Source organism: Oncorhynchus masou, chromosome 19 (genome assembly GCF_036934945.1).
Source record: "Oncorhynchus masou masou isolate Uvic2021 chromosome 19, UVic_Omas_1.1, whole genome shotgun sequence".
Taxonomy (NCBI): domain Eukaryota; kingdom Metazoa; phylum Chordata; class Actinopteri; order Salmoniformes; family Salmonidae; genus Oncorhynchus; species Oncorhynchus masou.
The window spans coordinates 42,086,668-42,113,471 of NC_088230.1; the positions used below are offsets into that span (position 1 = coordinate 42,086,668).

Consider the following 26,804-nt stretch of genomic DNA (forward strand, 5'->3'; position numbering starts at 1 on the left):
TCTCCAAGAGAAAAGTTGAAAAACAAGCGGGATAATTTTTATTTTACTAGGCAAGTCAGTTAAGAACAAATTCTTATTTCCAATGACGGCCTAGGAACACTGGATTAACTGCCTGTTCAGGGGCAGAACGACAGATTTTGTACCTTGTCAGCTCGGGGGTTTGAACTTGCAACCTTTCAGTTACTAGTCCAACGCTCTAACCACTAGGCTACACTGAACAGTGTAGAACAGTGTCTTCCTGGAAATGACACAACTGATTGATAGTTGGTATCATAAAAGCTTTCTTCACTTAATTTAACTCGGCAAGCCAGTTAAGAACAAATTCTTATTTACCGGCCAAACCCAGACGACGCTGGGCCAATTGTACACCGCCCTGTGGGACTCCCAATCCCGGGCAGGATGTGATACAGCCAGGATTCAAACCAGCGACTGTAGATGCAGTGCCTTAGACCGTTGCACCACTCGGGCTTTGAAGAACTACTAAAGTAGTGATTTTGTCACACAGAATAGACATGTAATGTGAATAACTGATGGTTAATGATCAGCTGTAACGGACAGTCAAGTCCCTCAGGGGACTTTTATGAACTTTTATTTTGTGTTCTTACACCACTCAACCCACATAATGCACAGTGTATTTAATGTCCAAAACTATTATCAAAACCAAAATACTGTTTGTTTTACATAATGAACTGAAACAAAATCCGACCTTAAAAAGCACTAATCTTTCAGCACTAGTATCCTCAGCCTCAACCTGTCTGTCTGTCTGTCTGTCTGTCTGTCTGTCTGTCTGTCAGTTAGACAACTATACAGAAAGCCCTTAAGTAGGCAAGTCAGTTACGAAAAAATTCTTATTTACAATGACGTCCTTAACGACGCTGGGCCAATTGTGCGTCGCCCTATGGGAATCCCAATAACGGCCTTTTGTGATACAGCCTAGAATCAAACCAGGTCTGTAGTGCTACTTCTTGCACTGAGATGCAGTGCCTTAGACCGCTGCGCCACTCAGGAGCCCTAAATCGGCTTACCCTAACTAACTAACCACTAGTAGGCTTTTAGCATAGCCCCTTTTCCACCATGCTGGTTTACCTCTACTTTGTATTTATTATGGGTCCCCATTAGCAGCTACTCTTCCTGGGGTTTATTATGGATCCCCCTGCTCTTTGTTAAGTGTTGCAGTCATTTTACCTGCTGTAGTAGCTGGCGTGTATAGTGTTAGACTCAATCACCTCTGTTATTACCTCTCCTATATCTGTCTGTTCCCCAATTCTGATCCCAGTTTCAGCATTGATTGTCCTTGTATACCTGACGCTTTTCCTGTCTTGTTCCATGACTGTTCAGATTAAATGTTTGACTCCCCGTACCTGTTTGTCTACTCCAGCGTTGGCACTTACAGAATGCTGAAGCAACCAAACGAAGCCTGGGGGAGTGTTGGCTTTCCGGTTGATGGTGACGTCGGGTCTGGGGACCACCACCGATGGAACCGGAGGTGCCTAAACTAGCTCGTCGGGCTTTCACGCCCAAGCTGGCTCAAGAGGTTTCTTGCCCTGGCTGGCTCGGAAGGCACCCATCCCATGTCAGGCCTCAGCCAGATCTTCAGCATTTTACTCCCAGCTCTTCAGGCTGCTACGCCTCAGCAGGATCGACAGGCCTTCATGCCTCAGCCGGTTCTCACGCTCACCCCTCTCCCGGGTTTGTCGGGGTTTCACGCCCAGTCTGCTTGTCCAGCACCCATGCCTCGGCCGGCCAGTCAGGCTCGCCCAGGTGGGACGTCGGGTGGCGCCCCTAGAGGGGTGGCACTTTCACGCCTGCTGCTGCTCTTTGGGGATCCAGGCTCCCCAGCATTACGCACTCCTGCCACCATCATTACACACACCTGCCTTCCCCCGTCACACTCATCAGCGATTATTGGACTCACCTGGACTCAATCACCTCTGTCATTACCTCACCTATGTCTGTCTGTTCCCCCATTCTGATCCCAGCTTCAGCATTGGTTTTCATGTGTCCTTGTAGACCCGTGTGCTGACGCTGTCCCTGTCTTGTTCCATGTCTGTTCTGATTAAATGTTTGACTCCCCGTACCTGCTTGTCTATTCCAGCGTCGGTCCTTACACTTCCATTAAAGAACACCGTCCGTTGTCCTTCTTCTGCGTGCTGAAAGTCTGTTGTTCAGTTATTTAGAGTGAAATAGCATTTTATCTGATCAGGGGTCTTTACCTCGTATCTGATATGATGTCCTTTTTCCTTTTGCCATTATCTAATACAAATCCCACATTCATTTTATATACTGATATTTTTGACTATTCTTAAAATATTTTTAGCAAATTTTTAGCCATTGAGATTTCAATATTGGTATATCAAAAAATATCATCTGCAAATAAGTTTAGTTTATATTCATGTTTACCAATACTGACACCTGTTATGTTTGGGTCTAAATCTTGTTGCAAGCAGATGAATTGCCAGTGCAAACATGAAGGGGAAAGAGAACATACTTGACTTCTGCCCCTTACTAAAGTCATTTCATGCAATAATGTATTATTTGGGTATATGTTAGCTTAAATGGGCTGGTTGCCTCTTTATGTACTCTAAATGTAGCTAATACCTCACTGGTTTATTCCAGTAGTATTACTGATGACTAATATAAAAATATTTCAGTAATCCTAAAAATCTAAATATTAGTTAGCAATTCACATCAAAGATAATCAAATGTAGATAGAATTGATAGATATGAATATATAGACATTTTATCATTTGTACTGTGTAGGGTGCACCTGGTACCTGTCAAACATGAGCCTATCACAACCTGTCAAACATGAGCCTATCACAACCTGTCAAACATGAGCCTATCACAACCTGTCAAACATGAGCCTATCACAACCTGTCAAACATGAGCCTATCACAACCTGTCAAACATGAGCCTATCACAACCTGTCAAACATGAGCCTATCACAACCTGTCAAACATGAGCCTATCACAACCTGTCAAACATGAGCCTATCACAACCTGTCAAACATGAACCTATCACAACCTGTCAAACATGAACCTATCACAACCTGTCAAACATGAGCCTATCACAACCTGTCAAACATGAACCTATCACAATAATTAAAATAAAAGGTCCAGGAAACTGTAGGATATTACACCACTGTGAATCATTACACCACTGAACCATTACACCACTATGAATCTGTCACGGTTGTCATAGTGAGGAGACCAAGACGCAGCGTGGTAAGCGAACATAACTCTTTAATTAACACTGAACAGAACTAAACAAAACAACAAAATGAACCGTGAAACAATATGGCTAGTGGAGAACAGGCAACTAAACATAGAATAACAACCCACAAACTATCCAAGGAATATGGCTACTTAAATATGGTCCCCAATCAGAGACAACGATAAACAGCTGCCTCTGATTGAGAACCAATCTAGGCAACCATAGACATATAAACACCTAGAATAGGCACAACCATAAACATATAAAACAAAACTAGACAATACAAAACCAACACAAAACACCCTTGTCACACCCTGACCTAACTGAATAATAAAGAAAACAAAGATAACTAAGGTCAGGGCGTGACAGAATCATTACACCACCTATGAATCATTACACCACTATGAATCATTACAACACTATGAATCATTACACCACTATTAATCAGTACACCACTATGAATCAGTACACCACTATGAATCATTACACCACTATGAATCATTACACCACTGTGAATCATTACACCACTATTAATCATTACACCACTATGAATCATTACACCACTATGAATCATTACACCACTATTAATCATTACGCCACTATGAATCATTACACCACTATTAATCATTACACCACTATGAATCATTACACCACTATGAATCATTACAACACTATGAATCATTACAACACTATGAATCATTACACCACTATTAATCAGTACACCACTATGAATCATTACACCACTATGAATCATTACACCACTATGAATCATTACAACACTATGAATCAGTACAACACTATGAATCATTACACCACTATGAATCATTACACCACTATTAAAAGATAACTAAGATAACTAAGATAAAGATAACTAAGGTCAGGGCGTGACAGAATCATTACACCACCTATGAATCATTACACCACTATGAATCATTACAACACTATGAATCATTACATCACCTATGAATCATTACACCACTATGAATCATTACAACACTATGAATCATTACACCACCTATGAATCATTACACCACTATGAATCATTACAACACTATGAATCAGTACAACACTATTAATCATTACACCACTATGAATCATTACAACACTATGAATCATTACACCACGTATGAATCATTACACCACCATGAATCATTACCCCACTATGAATCATTACCGCATGTCAGAAACATGAAAAATAAGCCAATGGGCTTGAAAACAGGTAATATAGCATACACTCCAAAATGGGATGTGGTTTGACAAGAACACTGACATTTTGACAAGGCAGAGATGATTGTTTGAAACTGAGATGCGCGAGAACACCTGTGGAGGCATTATTTCTGCCCTGAAAACAATCAACAATGTCATGACGCTTGGTGTGTGACAGAATGTCTCTTTCCATTTCACCACTGTTTGGAGGCTGTTGCAAGTGGATGAACATGGGCTGGTAGCCTGGTGAAGGATCCCTTTGAAATGTATGTTTGACAATCAGATGAAAAGATTACGACTGGTTGTGTTTATGTCAAAACAAAAGGTAACACATTTTAAAAGTGTAATGACAAATAACTAGGCCCACAGAGATGCTATTGAATTAATAGGGATTGTAAATATAATTATATGATTATGCCTCAGGGCCGGCTGCCCATGAGGCAGGATTAGGCAGCCGCCTAAAGTTGAAGTTTGACCAGGGAGAAATCTTCTGAGCTAAACTGACCAAGATGCACCTTCAAGAACACATAACACCTCACATCATTCTGCCCAAAAACAATGATAACTTCTCTCAGCCAGTGGCTTCTCTCACGGCATGTCCACGCCCAGCGTGCCTCCCCAGCGCGCCTCCCCAGGGCGCCTCCCCAGGGTGTTGCTGGAGAGATGCAGCTTATCTAATACCCAGGGTGCCTCCCCAGGGCGCCTCCCCAGGGCGCCTCCCCAGGGCGCCTCCCCAGTCTCCCCAGAGCGAAATGAATTTAACAAATGAATTTAACAGACGTTATGTACCCTACGATAGGAAAATAACTCTATGACGTTTTTCTGCAGCCCATAAACTGGAGACCGAATGTATTACAATGTCATGAGACAGACTTTTAAAATCATTATTGTATTAATGAGGAGAGAGAATGCAGGAGAAAATCAACTATAAAGGCAACGTGGGGAGACATCATCTTTGGAGCAACGGCGCCATAATCACACAGATGTGGACAGCAAATGGTGCTGAAAGTATTTCATTTCAACAATTGTCTTCTTTTTTAATTTGCCTTCACGACAACAGAGGACATTGTTGGAGCCTATTTCTTCCTATAAAAACAAAATTAAGAGTTTTGACAAAAGCAATGATTCTTTCCATAGATTTATCAGTATAGTATAAATCCTCCAATAGCGTCACCATGCCCTTCTTATATACCTCCGTGTCGAGGAAGGGCTTGGTGGATTTGAATAACACCAGGGCTCAAATTGAGTGAGGGTATGCCATACCCTTTGTTAAAGAAAAGGGCTAAAGGATACCCATTGTTGCTTTATATTAAATATATAAAAATGATCCAGATAATATGAAGCATTCTTGAACAATCTTTAAAATCTTTAAAACGCCCATAAAAAAACACATCTGATGCATATGAGGATATATTGATTCCTCTCCATGACCTGCTGAAGATGAGCTGCGGCCTTCAAGGAAATTAAAAATTGGACTCTGCTATTCTGTTCCTATTAATTACGTTGGTTCGAGTCCTCTGGGGGCAAAGGTCACTTTAGAAAGTGCCATGCTTAGAATAATAAGGATAATATTTATAAAATTATATAATTATAATTATAATATAATATATTAATATTATAATAAGGATAATATTTATATTATTATATAATTATAATTATAATATAATATATTAATATTATAATAAGGATAATTTTTATAATATTATATAATTATAATATAATATATTAATATTATAATAAGGATAATATGTATAATATTATATAATTATTATTATAATATAATATATTAATATTATAATAAGGATAATATTTGTAATATTATATTATTATAATTATAATATAATATATTAATATTATAATAAGGATAATATTTATAATATTATATAATTACAATTATAATATAATATATTAATATTATAATAAGAATACTATTTATAATATTATATAATTATAATTATAATATAATATATTAATATTATAATAAGGATAATATTTATAATATTATATTATAATTCAAATATTTATGATATTATATAACTAAAGTTATAATATAATATATGAATATTATAATAAGGATAATGTGTGTAATGTGTTGCAAACAGCCACCATTTGGTTGCAGACACCGTGGTTTGACATTGGGAGAATGGTAAGGAGGCCTATTTCTCAGTCTAAACTGAAACTACTTTCATTATACACTTTTCTTTGTAGATTTTTTTCAGAGCAACATTTTCTCTTTATTGTAAGCTGTTTTTCCACAATCAGCCGCACAAATAAATATTACAAACTCATTTAATAGAGACATTGGTGGATTTTATCAGCTTAAAATATTAGGATATGGTATAGACATTAACCTCCATATTAAACTGATTATATAACCTACTAACCAGGTGTGTTAAACATGCTGTTTCATTTGTAGCATAGGCATATGAATGGGCTGCTATTGTGTTCTATTCTGCCGACTAAAAGCTGAGGAAAGAATTGGCCCGCGGCCAAACCTATTGCAGATCCCTGCTATACATACACTGTTCTCGTTTAGCAGGGAATGGAGCGGTGTGGCAATTTTTTGTCTCGCCTGGGGCGCCAGAACTTCCAGGCTGTACATTTTTTGGGGTGCACATGCACACATAGGAGGTCCCATTCTGGGAAGAAATGTACTTTCACCCCTGGATATAGACAATAGCCTCTTTAATAATATAGAGGTATAGATATAGAGATATAGACAATAACCTCTTTAATAATGTAGAGGTATAGATGTAGAGACATAGACACTGACCTCTTTACTAAAATAGAGGTATAGATATAAAGGCATAGACACTGACCTCTTTACTAATATAGAGGTATAGATGTAGAGACATAGACACTGACCTCATTACTAATATGGAGGTATAGATATAGAGACATAGACACTGCCCTCTTTACTAATATAGAGGTATAGATGTAGAGACATAGACACTGACCTCTTTACTAATATAGAGGTATAGATATAGACATAGACACTAACCTCTTTACTAATATAGAGGTATAGATATAGAGACATAGACACTGACCTCTTTACTAATATAGAGGTATATATGTAGAGACATAGACACTGACCTCTTTATTAATATAGAGGTATAGATGTAGAGACATAGACACTGCCTTCTTTACTAATATAGAGGTATAGATGTAGAGACATAGACACTGACCTCATTACTAATATGGAGGTATAGATATAGAGACATAGACACTGCCCTCTTTACTAATATAGAGGTATAGATGTAGAGACATAGACACTGACCTCTTTACTAATATAGAGGTATAGATATAGAGACATAGACACTAACCTCTTTACTAATATAGAGGTATAGATATAGAGACATAGACATTGACCTCTTTACTAATATAGAGGTATATATGTAGAGACATAGACACTGACCTCTTTATTAATATAGAGGTATAGATGTAGAGACATAGACACTGCCTTCTTTACTAATATAGAGGTATAGATGTAGAGACATTGACACTGACCTCTTTACTAATATAGAGGAACAGATATATATATACAATAACCTATTTAATTATGTAGAGTTATAGTTATATAGAGATATAGACAATAACATCGTAATTAATATAGAGGTAGATATATAGAGATGTAGACAATAACCTCTTTAATAATATAGAGGTATAGATATGGAGATATAGACAATAACCTATTTAATAATGTAGAGGTAGATATATAGAGATATACAGTGCCTTGCGAAAGTATTCGGCCCCCTTGAACTTTGCGACCTTTTGCCACATTTCAGGCTTCAAACATAAAGATATAAAACTGTATTTTTTTGTGAAGAATCAACAACAAGTGGGACACAATCATGAAGTGGAACGACATTTATTGGATATTTCAAACTTTTTTAACAAATCAAAAACTGAAAAATTGGGCGTGCAAAATTATTCAGCCCCTTTACTTTCAGTGCAGCAAACTCTCTCCAGAAGTTCAGTGAGGATCTCTGAATGATCCAATGTTGACCTAAATGACTAATGATGATAAATACAATCCACCTGTGTGTAATTAAGTCTCCGTATAAATGCACCTGCACTGTGATAGTCTCAGAGGTCCGTTAAAAGCGCAGAGAGCATCATGAAGAACAAGGAACACACCAGGCAGGTCCAAGATACTGTTGTGAAGAAGTTTAAAGCCGGATTTGGATACAAAAAGATTTCCCAAGCTTTAAACATCCCAAGGAGCACTGTGCAAGCGATAATATTGAAATGGAAGTTGTATCAGACCACTGCAAATCTACCAAGACCTGGCCGTCCCTCTAAACTTTCAGCTCATACAAGGAGAAGACTGATCAGAGATGCAGCCAAGAGGCCCATGATCACTCTGCATGAACTGCAGAGATCTACAGCTGAGGTGGGAGACTCTGTCCATAGGACAACAATCAGTCGTATATTGCACAAATCTGGCCTTTATGGAAGAGTGGCAAGAAGAAAGCCATTTCTTAAAGATATCCATAAAAAGTGTCGTTTAAAGTTTGCCACAAGCCACCTGGGAGACACACCAAACATGTGGAAGAAGGTGCTCTGGTCAGATGAAACGAAAATTGAACTTTTTGTCAACAATACAAAATGTTATGTTTGGCGTAAAAGCAACACAGCTCATCACCCTGACCACACCATCCCCACTGTCAAACATGGTGGTGGCAGCATCATGGTTTGGGCCTGCTTTTCTTCAGCAGGGACAGGGAAGATGGTTAAAATTAATGGGAAGATGGATGGAGACAAATACAGGACCATTCTGGAAGAAAACCTGATGGAGTCTGCAAAAGACCTGAGACTGGGACGGAGATTTGTCTTCCAACAAGACAATGATCCAAAACATAAAGCAAAATCTACAATGGAATGGTTCAAAAATAAACATATCCAGGTGTTAGAATGGCCAAGTCAAAGTCCAGAACTGAATCCAATCGAGAATCTGTGGAAAGAACTGAAAACTAATTTTGCACGCACAATTTTCAGTTTTTGATATGTTAAAAAAGTTTGAAATATCCAATAAATGTCGTTCCAAGGTATAGATATATAGACATAGACACTGACCTCCTTACTAATATAGAGGTATAGATATAGAGACATAGACACTGACCTCATTAATTAATATAGAGGCAGAAATATAGAGATGTAGACAATAACCTCTTAATTAATGTAGAGGTAGATATATAGAGATATATACAATAACCTCTAATAATATAGAGGGTATAGATGTAGAGACATAGACACTGACCTCTTTACTAATATAGAGGTATAGATATAGAGACATAGACACTGACCTCTTTACTAATATAGAGGTATATCTATAGAGATAGAGACCGACCTCTTTAATATTATAGAGGTAGATATATGGAGATATAGACAATAACCTCTTTAATAATGTAGAGGTAGATATATAGAGATGAAGACAATAACCTCTTTAATAATGTAGAGGTATAGAAATACAGAGATATATACAATAACCTATTTAATAAGGTAGAGGTATAGATATAGAGATATAGACAATAACCTCTTTAATAAGAGGTATAGATATACAGAGATATAGACAATAACCTCATTAATAATGTAGAGGTATAGATATATAGAGATATAGACACTGACCTCTTTACTAATATAGAGGTATAGATATAGAGATAGAGACTGACCTCATTATGAATATAACGGTATAGGTATAGAGATATAGACACTGTCCTCTTTAATAATATAGAGGTATAGATACAGAGATATAGACACTGACCTTTTTAATAGTATAGATATATAGACACTGACCTCTTTTATAATATAGAAGTATTAGATATGGAAATATAGACACTAAGTTCAGTTCTTTAACCAGAAGAAGACCTGTCAAGAGGTCAGTACAGTGTACGGTTGGCGTTAGAAACATTTTTTTTGGAAGGGGACCTGTCAAGTGGTCAACAGGAAGTCGTCTGTGTGTACACACAACACAAGAACACAATACTTCAATACAAAACATTGTATACAAGCTCTCTGTGATTCACCAGGTTCATCAGTTATGACCCCAAGCTCTCTGTGATTCACCAGGTCCATCAGTTATGACCCCAAGCTCTCTGTGATTCACCAGGTCCATCAGTTATGACCCCAAGCTCTCTGTGATTCACCAGGTCCATCAGTTATGACCCCAAGCTCTCTGTGATTCACCAGGTCCATCAGTTATGACCCCAAGCTCTCTGTGATTCACCAGGTCCATCAGTTATGACCCCAAGCTCTCTGTGATTCACCAGGTCCATCAGTTATGACCCCAAGCTCTCTGTGATTCACCAGGTCCATCAGTTATGACCCCAAGCTCTCTGTGATTCACCAGGTCCATCAGTTATGACCCCAAGCTCTCTGTGATTCACCAGGTCCATCAGTTATGACCCCAAGCTCTCTGTGATTCACCAGGTCCATCAGTTATGACCCCAAGCTCTCTGTGATTCTCTCTGTGATTCCAGGTCCATCAGTTATGACCCCAAGCTCTCTGTGATTCACCAGGTCCATCAGTTATGACCCCAAGCTCTCTGTGATTCACCAGGTCAATCAGTTATGACCCCAAGCTCTCTGTGATTCACCAGGTCCATCAGTTATGACCCCAAGCTCTCTGTGATTCACCAGGTCCACCAGTTATGACCCCAAGCTCTCTGTGATTCACCAGGTCCATCAGTTATGACCCCAAGCTCTCTGTGATTCACCAGGTCCATCAGTTATGACCCCAAGCACTCTGTGATTCACCAGGTCCTGGACCTTAAGGCTATTAAGTCTTCTTTCTGACTTACTGACTTCATTGTCCCCATGGGGGAAATGTTGTTGCAGTGTCATGTACACATTTAAAGTGGCGTTTAAATACAACAACAAAAATTGACAATAAAACTTTCATAACAGTTACATACCAATAATAAAAAATACAAAATATAATAATAATTAGAATAAATAAAGAAAAAAAACATTACAAAAAACAGACTAGTCTGCTGGCCTTATGGAGTCGATAGGAACATTAGCCCAAGCTATTTAGAAGGGATATCACAACTGGCACAAATTCTTGTCAAGTTTTGTTTTTCCTGCTGTTTTTCCTGCTGTTTTTCCTGCTGAGGGGAGCAGAGGCATGGAAATACTAGCAGAGGCATGGAAATACTAGCAGACGCATGGAAATACTAGCAGAGGCATGGAAATACTAGCAGAAGCATGGAATTAATGTCACCATGATCCAACACAGATCAGAAATAATGTCACCATGATCCAACACAGATCAGAAATAATGTCACCATGATCCAAATAAAAACCCAATTTCAAATTCGGTTTGAAACGATCTGCATCCTAAGAAGCTGGGGCCATAATAACATAGATATAGAGACATAGATACTGATCTAGGTAATATAGACACTGACCCCGTCCACTGCGGCCCACGAAGCGCAGATCGTTGAAGCGAGCCACCTGGTTCTTCAGCACCCCAGATGCGTTCCGCAGCTCCGCCGAGTAGTTCTCATCGTTTCCTGCCATCACCGTGACGACCGTCCCATCAGTCACCTCTCCCAATGCCACAACCTGGGAAGGAGGAGGAGGAGGAGGAGGAGGAGGAGGAGGAGGAGGAGGAGGAGAGGAAGAAAGGATTGATGAAGAGAGTGAAGGAGGCGAGAGAAGGAGGAGAACGGACTCAAATCAACTTCAGACCTAATTTTGTGAAATTCCTTGCAGGTTTTCCGGTATTGTTCAACACTATTCAAACCACCTCAGCCATTTGATCATTATCGACACTATTAAATGGTCAGGACCCAGCTAAAATGGAATTCAAACTAGAATGACTTCCTTCTCAACACAGTCTCAGAGCATTTCCTATCATTCTGTATGTAAAGCCAAGACACTCCATTCAGTTTGATTTGTTACATTTCAGATGGTATTTATTTCACTAGGCAAGTCTGTTAAGAAGAAATTCTAATTTTCAATGATGGTCTAGGAACAGTGGATTAACTGGACTAGGAACAGTGGATTAACTGGCCTAGGAACAGTGGGTTAACTGGCCTAGGAACAGTGGATTAACTGGCCTGGGAACAGTGGATTAACTGGCCTAGGAACAGTGGGTTAACTGGTCTAGGAACAGTGGGTTAACTGGTCTAGGAACAGTGGGTTAACTGGTCTAGGAACAGTGGGTTAACTGGCCTAGGAACAGTGGGTTAACTGGCCTGGGAACAGTGGGTTAACTGGCCTAGGAACAGTGGATTAACTGGCCTAGGAACAGTGGATTAACTGGTCTAGGAACAGTGGGTTAACTGGTCTAGGAACAGTGGGTTAACTGGTCTAGGAACAGTGGATTAACTGACCTGGGAACAGTGGATTAACTGACCTGGGAACAGTGGATTAACTGGACTAGGAACAGTGGATTAACTGGTCTAGGAACAGTGGGTTAACTGGTCTAGGAACAGTGGGTTAACTGGTCTAGGAACAGTGGATTAACTGGCCTAGGAACAGTGGGTTAACTGGCCTAGGAACAGTGGGTTAACTGGCCTAGGAACAGTGGATTAACTGGCCTAGGAACAGTGGAATAACTGGCCTAGGAACAGTGGATTAACTGGCCTAGGAACAGTGGATTAACTGGCCTAGGAACAGTGGATTAACTGGCCTAGGAACAGTGGATTAACTGGCCTAGGAACAGTGGATTAACTGGCCTAGGAACAGTGGATTAACTGGCCTAGGAACAGTGGATTAACTGGCCTAGGAACAGTGGATTAACTGGCCTAGGAATAGTGGATTAACTGGCCTAGGAACAGTGGATTAACTGGCCTAGGAACAATGGATTAACTGGCCTAGGAACAGTGGGTTAACTGGCCTAGGAACAGTGGATTAACTGGCCTAGGAACAGTGGATTAACTGGCCTAGGAACAATGGATTAACTGGCCTCGGAACAGTGGATTAACTGGCCTAGGAACAATGGATTAACTGGCCAAGGAACAGTGGATTAACTGGTCTAGGAACAGTGGATTAACTGGCCTAGGAACAGTGGGTTAACTGGCCTAGGAACAGTGGATTAACTGGCCTAGGAACAGTGGATTAACTGGCCTAGGAACAGTGGATTAACTGGCCTAGGAACAATGGATTAACTGGCCTAGGAACAGTGGATTAACTGGCCTAGGAACAATGGATTAACTGGTCTAGGAACAGTGGATTAACTGGTCTAGGAACAGTGGATTAACTGGCCTAGGAACAGTGGGTTAACTGGCCTAGGAACAGTGGATTAACTGGCTTATGAACAGTGGGTTAACTGGCCTAGGAACAGTGGATTAACTGGCCTAGGAACAGTGGATTAACTGGCCTAGGAACAATGGATTAACTGGCCTAGGAACAGTGGATTAACTGGCCTAGGAACAATGGATTAACTGGCCTAGGAACAGTGGATTAACTGGTCTAGGAACAGTGGATTAACTGGCCTAGGAACAGTGGGTTAACTGGCCTAGGAACAGTGGATTAACTGGCCTAGGAACAATGGATTAACTGGCCTAGGAACAGTGGATTAACTGGTCTAGGAACAGTGGATTAACTGGCCTAGGAACAGTGGGTTAACTGGCCTAGGAACAGTGGATTAACTGGCCTAGGAACAATGGATTAACTGGCCTAGGAACAGTGGATTAACTGGTCTAGGAACAGTGGATTAACTGGCCTAGGAACAGTGGGTTAACTGGCCTAGGAACAGTGGATTAACTGGCCTAGGAACAGTGGATTAACTGGCCTAGGAACAGTGGATTAACTGGCCTAGGAACAGTGGATTAACTGGCCTAGGAACAGTGGATTAACTGGCCTAGGAACAATGGATTAACTGGCTTAGGAACAGTGGATTAACTGGCCTAGGAACAATGGATTAACTGGCCTAGGAACAGTGGATTAACTGGCCTAGGAACAATGGATTAACTGGCCTAGGAACAGTGGATTAACTGGCCTAGGAACAGTGGATTAACTGGCCTAGGAACAGTGGGTTAACTGGCCTAGGAACAGTGGATTAACTGGCCTAGGAACAGTGGATTAACTGGCCTAGGAACAATGGATTAACTGGCCTAGGAACAGTGGATTAACTGGCCTAGGAACAATGGATTAACTGGCCTAGGAACAGTGGATTAACTGGTCTAGGAACAGTGGATTAACTGGCCTAGGAACAGTGGGTTAACTGGCCTAGGAACAGTGGATTAACTGGCCTAGGAACAGTGGATTAACTGGCCATAGACAGTGGATTAACTGGCCTAGGAACAGTGGATTAACTGGCCTAGGAACAGTGGGTTAACTGGCCTAGGAACAGTGGGTTAATATTTCCTAGGAACAGTGGATTAACTGGCCTAGGAACAGTGGGTTAACTGGTCTAGGAACAGTGGATTAACTGGCCTAGGAACAGTGGATTAACTGGCCTAGAACAGTGGATTAACTGGCCTAGGAACAGTGGATTAACTGGCCTAGGAACAGTGGGTTAACTGGCCTAGAACAGTGGATTAACTGGCCTAGGAACAGTGGATTAACTTGCCTAGGAACAGTGGATTAACTGTCCTAGGAACAGTGGATTAACTGGCCTAGGAGCATTGGGTTAACTGGCCTAGGAACAGTGGGTTAACTGGCCTAGGAACATTGGATTAACTGGCCTAGGAACAGTGGATTAACTGGCCTAGGAACAGTGGATTAACTGGCCTAGGAACAGTGGATTAACTGGCCTAGGAACAGTGGATTAACTGGCCTAGGAACAGTGGATTAACTGGCCTAGGAACAGTGGGTTAACTGGCCTAGGAACAGTGGATTAACTGGCCTAGGAACAGTGGGTTGACTGGCCTAGGAACAGTGGATTAACTGCCTTGTTCAGGGGCAGAATGACAGATTGTTACTTCTGTCAGCTCGGGGATTCTATCTCGCAATCTTTCGGTTAATTCTCCATGACACCATTATATACTATAACCACTAGGCTACCTGCCGGTATGTGTGGATCATCCATTTTGTATGATATGTTACAAATTACAATTTGTTGTGGCTAACGCTAGCTAGGTGGCTAGGTGGCTAATGCTAACATGTGTTATATATTTCCATTAGACCATGTGTTATATATTTCCATTAGACCATGTGTTATATAATTCCATGTGTTATATATTTCCATTAGACCATGTGTTATATATTTCCATGTGTTATATATTTCTATAAGACCATGTGTTATATATTTCCATGTGTTATATATTTTCATAAGACCACGTGTTAAATATTTCCATTAGACCATGTGTTATATATTTCCATGTGTTATATATTTCTATAAAACCATGTGTTATATATTTCTATAAGACCATGTGTTATATATTTCCATGTGTTATATATTTCCATGTGTTATATATTTCCATAAGACCATGCGTTATATAATTCCATTAGACCATGTGTTATATATTTCCATTAGACCATGTGTTATATATTTCCATGTGTTATATATTTCCATTAGACCATGTGTTATATATTTCTATAAGTCCATGTGTTATATATATCCATGTGTGATATATTTCTATAAGACCATGTGTTATATATTTCCATCCATTTCCATAAGACCATGTGATAAATATTTCCATTAGACCATGTGTTATATATTTCTATAAGACCATGTGTTATATATTTCCATGTGTTATATATTTCCATGTGTTATATATTTCCATTAGACCATGTGTTATATATTTCTATAAGACCATGTGTTATATATTTCCATGTGTTATATATTTCTATAAGACCATGTGTTATATATTTCCATGTGTTATATATTTCCATAAGACCATGTGTTAAATATTTCCATTAGACCATGTGTTATATATTTCTATAAGACCATATATTCTATAAGACCATGTGTTATATATATCCATGTGTTATATATTTCTATAAGACCATGTGTTATATATATCCATGTGTTATATATTTCTATAAGACCATGTGTTATATATTTCCATGTGTTATATATTTCCATTAGACCATGTGTTATATATTTCCATGTGTTATATATTTCCATTAGACCATGTGTTATATATTTCCATGTGTTATATATTTCTATGAGACCATGAGACCATGTGTTATATATTTCTATAAGACCATGTATTATATATTTCCATAAGCCCATATGTTATATATTTCCATGTGTTATATATTCCATAAGACCATGTGTTATATATTTCTATAAGACCATGTGTTATATATTTCCATGTGTTATATATTTCCATATGACCATGTGTTAAATATTTCCATTAGACCATGTGTTATATATTTCCATGTGTTATATAATTCTATAAAACCATGTGTTATATATTTCTATAAGACCATGTGTTATATATTTCCATGTGTTATATATTTCCATAAGACCATGTGTTAAATATTTCCATTAGACCATGTGTTATATATTTCTATAAGACCATGTGTTATATATTTCCATGTGTTATGTATTTCCATTAGACCATGTGTTATATATTTCCATGTGTTATATATTTCCATTAGACCATGTGTTATATATTTCTATAAGACCATGTGTTATATATTTCCATGTGTTATATATTTCTATAAGACCATGTGTTAAATATTTCCATTAGACCATGTGTTATATATTTCTATAAGACCATGTGTTATATATTTCCATGTGTTATATATTTCCATTAGACCATGTGTTATATATTTCTATAAGACCATGTGTTATATATTTCCATGTGTTATATATTTCCATTAGACCATGTGTTATATATTTCCATGTGTTATATATTTCCATAAGACCATGTGTTATATATTTCCATGTGTTATATATTTCCATTAGACCATGTGTTATATATTTCTATAAGACCATGTTATATATTTCCATGTGTTATATATTGCTATAACACCATGTGTTATATATTTCCATTAGACCATGTGTTATATATTTCCATGTGTTATATATTTCCATTAGACCATGTGTTATATATTTCTATAAGACCATGTGTTATATATTTCCATGTGTTATATATTTCTATAAGACCATGTGTTGTATATTTCCATGTGTTATATATTTCTATAAGACCATGTGTTATATATTTCCATGTGTTAAATATTTACATCAGACCATGTGTTATATATTTCCATGTGTTATATATTTCTATAAGACAATGTGTTAAATATTTCCCTGTGTTATATATTTCCATTAGACCATGTGTTATATATTTCTATAAGACCATGTGTTATATATTTCCATGTGTTATATATTTCTATAAGACCATGTGTTATATATTTCCACAAGACCATGCATTATATATTTCTATAAGACCATGTGTTATATATTTCCATGTGTTATATATTTCTATAAGACCATGTGTTATATATTTCCATGTGTTTTATATTTCTATAAGACCATGTGTTATATATTTCCATGTGTTATATATTTCCATAAGACCCTGTGTTATATATTTCCATGTGTTATATATTTCCATGTGTTATATATTTCCATTAGACCATGTGTTATATATTTCCATGTGTTATATATTTCCATAAGACCATGTGTTATATATTTCCATAAGACCATGTGTTATATATTTCTATAAGACCATGTGTTATATATTTCCATGTGTTATATAATTCTATAAAACCATGTGTTATATATTTCTATAAGACCATGTGTTATATATTTCCATGTGTTATATATTTCCATAAGACCATGTGTTAAATATTTCCATTAGACCATGTGTTATATATTTCTATAAGACCATGTGTTATATATTTCCATGTGTTATATATTTCCATTAGACCATGTGTTATATATTTCCATGTGTTATATATTTCTATAAGACCATGTGTTATATATTTCCATAAGACCATGTGTTATATATTTCCATGTGTTATATATTTCTATAAGACCATGTGTTATATATTTCCATGTGTTATATATTTCTATAAGACCATGTGTTATATATTTCCATGTGTTTTATATTTCCATGTTTTATATATTTCCATTAGACCATCTGTTAAATATTTCCATTAGACCATGTGTTATATATTTCCATTAGACCATGTGTTATATATTTCCATGTGTTATATAATTCTATAAAACCATGTGTTATATATTTCTATAAGACCATGTGTTATATATTTCCATGTGTTATATATTTCCATAAGACCATGTGTTAAATATTTCCATGTGTTATATATTTCCATTAGACCATGTGTTATATATTTCCATGTGTTATGTATTTCCATTAGACCATGTGTTATATATTTCCATGTGTTATATATTTCTATAAGACCATGTGTTATATATTTCCATGTGTTTTATATTTCCATGTGTTTTATATTTCCATTAGACCATGTGTTATATATTTCCATTAGACCATGTGTTATATATTTCCATGTGTTATATATTTCCATGTGTTATATATTTCTATAAGATATTTCCATGTGTTATATATTTCCATAAGACCATGTGTTATATATTTCCATTAGACCATGTGTTATATATTTCCATGTGTTATATATTTCCATTAGACCATGTGTTATATATTTCCATGTGTTATATATTTCCATGTGTTATATATTTCCATTAGACCATGTGTTATATATTTCCATGTGTTATATATTTCCATGTGTTATATATTTCTATAAGACCATGTGTTATATATTTCTATAAGACCATGTGTTATATATTTCCATGTGTTATATATTTCCATATATTTCCATGTGTTATATATTTCCATGTGTTATATATTTCCATTAGACCATGTGTTATATATTTCCATGTGTTATATATTTCCATTAGACCATGTGTTATATATTTCCATGTGTTATATATTTCTATAAGACCATGTGTTATATATTTCCATGTGTTTTATATTTCCATGTGTTATATATTTCCATTAGACCATGTGTTATATATTTCCATGTGTTATATATTTCCATTAGACCATGTGTTATATATTTCCATGTGTTATATATTTCTATAAGACCATGTGTTATATATTTACATAAGACCATGTGTTAAATATTTCCATTAGACCATGTGTTATATATTTCCATGTGTTATATATTTCCATTAGACCATGTGTTATATATTTCCATGTGTTATATATTTCCATGTGTTATATATTTCCATTAGACCATGTGTTATATATTTCCATGTGTTATATATTTCCATGTGTTATATATTTCCATTAGACCATGTGTTATATATTTCCATGTGTTATATATTTCCATTAGACCATGTGTTATATATTTCCATGTGTTATATATTTCCATAAGACCATGTGTTATATATTTCCATGTGTTATATATTTCCATAAGACCATGTGTTATATATTTCCATAAGACCATGTGTTATATATTTCCATTAGACCATGTGTTATATATTTCCATGTGTTATATATTTCTATAAGACCATGTGTTAAATATTTCCATAAGACAATGTGTTATATATTTCCATAAGGCCATGTGTTATATATATATCCATTAGACCATTGGTTATATCTTTCCATGTTTTATATATTTCTATAAGACCATGTGTTATATATTTCCATAAGACCATGTGTTATATATTTCTATAAGACCATGTGTTATATATTTCCAAGTGTTATATATTTCCATAAGACCATGTGTTAAATATTTCCATTAGACCATGTGTTATATATTTCCATGTGTTATATATTTCCATTAGACCATGTGTTATATATTTCCATGTGTTATATATTTCCATTAGACCATGTGTTATATATTTCTATAAGACCATGTGTTATATATTTCCATAAGACCATGTGTTATATATTTCCATTAGACCATGTGTTATATATTTCCATGTGTTATATATTTCCATGTGTTATATATTCCATTAGACCATGTGTTATATATTTCCATGTGTTATATATTTCCATTAGACCATGTGTTATATATTTCCATAAGACCATGTGTTATATATTTCTATAAGACCATGTGTTATATATTTCCATGTGTTATATATTTCCATTAGACCATGTGTTATATATTTCCATGTGTTATATATTTCCATTAGACCATGTGTTATATATTTCCATGTGTTATATATTTCCATAGACCATGTGTTATATATTTCCATAGACCAGGTGTTATATATTTCCATTAGACCATGTGTTATATATTTCCATTAGACCATGTGTTATATATTTCCATTAGACCATGTGTTATATATTTCCATTAGACCATGTGTTATATATTTCCATTAGACCATGTGTTATATATTTCCATTAGACCATGTGTTATATATTTCCATTAGACCATGTGTTATATATTTCCATTAGACCATGTGTTATATATTTCCATTAGACCATGTGTTATATATTTCCATTAGACCATGTGTTATATATTTCCATTAGACCATGTGTTATATATTTCCATTAGACCATGTGTTATATATTTCCATTAGACCATGTGTTATATATTTCCATTAGACCATGTGTTATATATTTCCATTAGACCATGTGTTATATATTTCCATTAGACCATGTGTTATATATTTCCATTAGACCATGTGTTATATATTTCCATTAGACCATGTGTTATATATTTCCATTAGACCATGTGTTATATATTTCCATTAGACCATGTGTTATATATTTCCATTAGACCATGTGTTATATATTTCCATTAGACCATGTGTTATATATTTCCATTAGACCATGTGTTATATATTTCCATTAGACCATGTGTTATATATTTCCATTAGACCATGTGTTATATATTTCCATAAGACCATGTGTTATATATTTCCATAAGACCATGTGTTATATATTTCCATTAGACCATGTGTTATATATTTCCATAAGACCATGTGTTATATATTTCCATGTGACCATGTGTTATATATTTCCATTAGACCATGTGTTATATATTCCATTAGACCATGTGTTATATATTTCCATTAGACCATGTGTTATATATTTCCATTAGACCATGTGTTATATATTTCCATTAGACCATGTTTTATATATTTCCATTAGACCATCTGTTAAATATTTCCATTAGACCATGTGTTATATATTTCCATTAGACCATGTGTTATATATTTCCATGTGTTATATATTTCCATGTGTTATATATTTCCATTAGACCATGTGTTATATATTTCCATGTGTTATATATTTCCATTAGACCATGTGTTATATATTTCCATTAGACCATGTGTTATATATTTCCATGACCATGTGTTATATATTTCCATTAGACCATGTGTTATATATTTCCATTAGACCATGTGTTATATATTTCCATAGGACCATGTGTTATATATTTCCATTAGACCATGTGTTATATATTTCCATTAGACCATGTGTTATATATTTCCATTAGACCATGTGTTATATATTTCCATTAGACCATGTGTTATATATTTCCATTAGACCATGTGTTATATATTTCCATGTGTTAGACCATGTGTTATATATTTCCATTAGACCATGTGTTATATATTTCCATTAGACCATGTGTTATATATTTCCATTAAGGACCATGTGTTATATATTTCCATTAGACCATGTGTTATATATTTCCATTAGACCATGTGTTATATATTTCCATTAGACCATGTGTTATATATTTCCATTAGACCATGTGTTATATATTTCCATTAGACCATGTGTTATATATTTCCATAAGACCATGTGTTATATATTTCCATTAGACCATGTGTTATATATTTCCATTAGACCATGTGTTATATATTTCCATTAGACCATGTGTTATATATTTCCATTAGACCATGTGTTATATATTTCCATTAGACCATGTGTTATATATTTCCATTAGACCATGTGTTATATATTTCCATTAGACCATGTGTTATATATTTCCATTAGACCATGTGTTATATATTTCCATAAGACCATGTGTTATATATTTCCATGTGTTATATATTTCCATAAGACCATGTTATATATTTCCATGTGTTATATATTTCCATTAGACCATGTGTTATATATTTCCATTAGACCATGTGTTATATATTTCCATTAGACCATGTGTTATATATATTCCATTAGACCATGTGTTATATATTTCCATGTGTTATATATTTCCATAAGACCATGTGTTATATATTTCCATTAGACCATGTGTTATATATTTCCATTAGACCATGTGTTATATATTTCCATTAGACCATGTGTTATATATTTCCATTAGACCATGTGTTATATATTTCCATTAGACCATGTGTTATACATTTCCATTAGACCAGGTGTTATATATTTCCATTAGACCAGGTGTTATATATTTCCATTAGACCATGTGTTATACATTTCCATTAGACCAGGTGTTATATATTTCCCTTAGACCATGTGTTATATATTTCCATGTGTTATATATTTCCATTAGACCATGTGTTATATATTTCCATTAGACCATGTGTTATATATTTCCATGTGTTATATATTTCCATTAGACCATGTGTTATATATTTCCATTAGACCATGTGTTATATATTTCCATTAGACCATGTGTTATATATTTCCATTAGTTATTTTCTATAAGACCATGTGTTACATATTTCCATTAGGCCAATGCGTTATATATTTCCATTAGACCATGTGTTGTATATTTCCATTAGACCATGTGTTATATATTTCCATTAGACCATGTGTTATATATTTCCATTAGACCATGTGTTATATATTTCCATTAGACCATGTGTTATATATTTCCATTAGACCATGTGTTATATATTTCCATTAGACCATGTGTTATATTTCCATGTAGACCATATATTTCCATTAGACCATGTGTTATATATTTCCATTAGACCATGTGTTATATATTTCCATTAGACCATGTGTTATATATTTCCATTAGACCATGTGTTATATATTTCCATTAGACCATGTGTTATATATTTCCATTAGACCATGTGTTATATATTTCCATTAGACCATGTGTTATATATTTCCATTAGACCATGTGTTATATATTTCCATTAGACCATGTGTTATATATTTGTGTTATATATTTCCATTAGACCATGTGTTATATATTTCCATTAGACCATGTGTTATATATTTCCATTAGACCATGTGTTATATATTTCCATTAGACCATGTGTTATATATTTCCATTAGACCATGTGTTATATATTTCCATTAGACCATGTGTTATATATTTCCATTAGACCATGTGTTATATATTTCCATTAGACCATGTGTTATATATTTCCATTAGACCATGTGTTATATATTTCCATTAGACCATGTGTTATATATTTCCATTAGACCATGTGTTATATATTTCCATTAGACCATGTGTTATATATTTCCATTAGACCATGTGTTATATATTTCCATTAGACCATGTGTTATATATTTCCATTAGACCATGTTTTCCATTAGACCATATATATTTCCATTAGACCATGTGTTATACATTTCCATTAGACCATGTGTTATATATTTCCATTAGACCATGTGTTATATATTTCCATGTGTTATATATTTCCATTAGACCATGTGTTATATATTTCCATTAGACCATGTGTTATATATTTCCATGTGTTATATATTTCCATTAGACCATGTGTTATATATTTCCATTAGACCATGTGTTATATATTTCTATAAGACCATGTGTTATATATTTCCATTAGACCATGTGTTATATATTTCCATTAGACCATGTGTTATATATTTCCATGTGTTATATATTTCCATTAGACCATGTGTTATATATTTCCATTAGACCATGTGTTATATATTTCCATTAGACCATGTGTTGTATATTTCCATTAGACCATGTGTTATATATTTCCATTAGACCATGTGTTATATATTTCCATTAGACCATGTGTTATATATTTCCATTAGACCATGTGTTATATTTCCATTTCCATTAGACCATGTGTTATATATTTCCATTAGACCATGTGTTATATATTTCCATTAGACCATGTGTTATATATTTCCATTAGACCATGTGTTATATATTTCCATTAGACCATGTGTTATATATTTCCATTAGACCATGTGTTATATATTTCCATTAGACCATGTGTTATATATTTCCATTAGACCATGTTATATATTTCCATTAGACCATGTGTTATATATTTCCATTAGACCATGTGTTATATATTTCCATTAGACCATGTGTTATATATTTCCATTAGACCATGTGTTATATATTTCCATTAGACCATGTGTTATATATTTCCATTAGACCATGTGTTATATATTTCCATTAGACCATGTGTTATATATTTCCATTAGACCATGTGTTATATATTTCCATTAGACCATGTGTTATATATTTCCATTAGACCATGTGTTATATATTTCCATTAGACCATGTGTTATATATTTCCATTAGACCATGTGTTATATATTTCCATTAGACCATGTGTTATATATTTCCATTAGACCATTAGGTGTTATATATTTCCATTAGACCATGTGTTATATATTTCCATTAGACCATGTGTTATATATTTCCATTAGACCATGTGTTATATATTTCCATTAGACCACGTGTTATATATTTCCATTAGACCATGTGTTATATATTTCTATAAGACCATGTGTTATATATTTCCATTAGACCATGTGTTATATATTTCCATTAGACCATGTGTTATATATTTCCATTAGACCACGTGTTATATATTTCCACGAGCACCACGTGTTATATATTTCTATAAGCCCATGTGTTATATATTTCCATTAGACCATGTGTTATATATTTCCATTAGACCATGTGTTATATATTTCCATTAGACCACGTGTTATATATTTCCATTAGACCATGTGTTATATATTTCCATTAGACCATGTGTTATATATTTCCATTAGACCACGTGTTATATATTTCCATTAGACCATGTGTTATATATTTCCATTAGACCATGTGTTATATATTTCTATAAGCCCATGTGTTATATATTTCCATTAGACCATGTGTTATATATTTCCATTAGACCATGTGTTATATATTTCCATTAGACCACGTGTTATATATTTCCACGAGGACCTGTACTTAGTAATTTAAAAAAAGTTGCTGCGGCTGAGACCTTCTCACTAAAAAAATATTCATGAGGTTCAGTTCTAGAAATATGAATCCCAAAAAATGATCTTAATTTAGAGTGAGAAAATGCAGAATGTCTTAAAAACACAAGACGTGAAAGTGAATCTGTAGAGGGAGAGGGTCATGCCTTTATCGTGTTGAGTCCCCAGATAGCTGGAGGACAGATCCTTTATCTCACACCATGACTACAGCTTAACACGTTGCATAACAACGGTGGAACTACAACTAACAATTCCGTGTAATAACACGAGAAGTGGTCCAATTAGAACGTAGAGTACCAACACTACAAAGGTTTATTATAAACACCTAATGATTGGGTAGTATGACAGGGCCGTAGATCTCTGTAATATCACTTAATATACAGATTTAATATACAGATTTAATATACAGATTAGATTCATCTTCTGTCAGTTTTCATTCTATTCGTATTATATTGAAAGACCCTTATTGAACAGTGTTCAGCGGTAGCGGATATCGGCCTTTGATGGCCGTTATCAATATGTCAAAAGGAAAAATATAAACATAGAAGCACAAAAAAATAAAATAAAAATGTACACATCAAAAATCAACTATGAATTGTTTTAATGGACGGTAATAGAACTGGTGCTCCCTGTCATGTCTGTGATTCATTAGGCTTACAAATCAACATCCGTTATTCATTTATATAACTTTCCAACCAATAGATGACGTTTAAGAATTGCGAGGGAAAACATATTGGTACATGTCTTCTATCAAACTTATTTTATGGTTTATTTAGTGTAGGCCACTGGTAATATTATGGAAGCTACATGCATTTCACTTAATTATGTTGTCGAATTAAATTACAATTAAGAGTAAAACATGTAATAGAACAATGGTAAAATGTCCCACATTTTCTAAGTTAATTTGAATAGAGAGCAATATAATTATTTCAACAAGTACAATTAGGAAATAATATCTAATGGCGGTAAGAGACACAACAGCATGATTCTAATGTCCCCTCCACCAGCCTGTCTGTCAGCCTGTCTCCCAAACAGAGACAATAACAGAGATGTGTCATATGAACTAATGTCCCCTCCACCAGCCTGTCTGTCAGCCTGTCTCCCATACAGAGACAATAACAGAGATGTGTCATATGAACTAAGGTTTCCAACATGCTAATGAAATATATCCAACATCTTTCCGTTTTGCGCCTCTCTGCTCCCAATTAAAAACTTTAAAAAATTATGCTTTGTTAATTATATCTTGAAAGACGCATGGTACGTCTTTATGTCTCTAACTCTAATTTGCTGAAATACTACAACGGCAAATTGTGCAGACCTGCTATAGACAAAAATTCTGGCAGAAACGGAAATTCAAGC

At 35.1% G+C, this 26,804-nt stretch overlaps 1 protein-coding gene across 1 annotated transcript in view; it reads right to left on the reverse strand.

Annotated features, from left to right (window-relative positions):
- Positions 1–26,804, reverse strand: part of LOC135505616 (runt-related transcription factor 2-like) — an 89,824-nt gene that overhangs the window by 62,289 nt on the left and 731 nt on the right. The window contains exon 2 of the mRNA XM_064924679.1: positions 11,829–11,985. Within this exon, the coding sequence (XP_064780751.1) occupies positions 11,829–11,985 (157 nt within the window). The remainder of the gene's footprint in view (positions 1–11,828; positions 11,986–26,804) is intronic.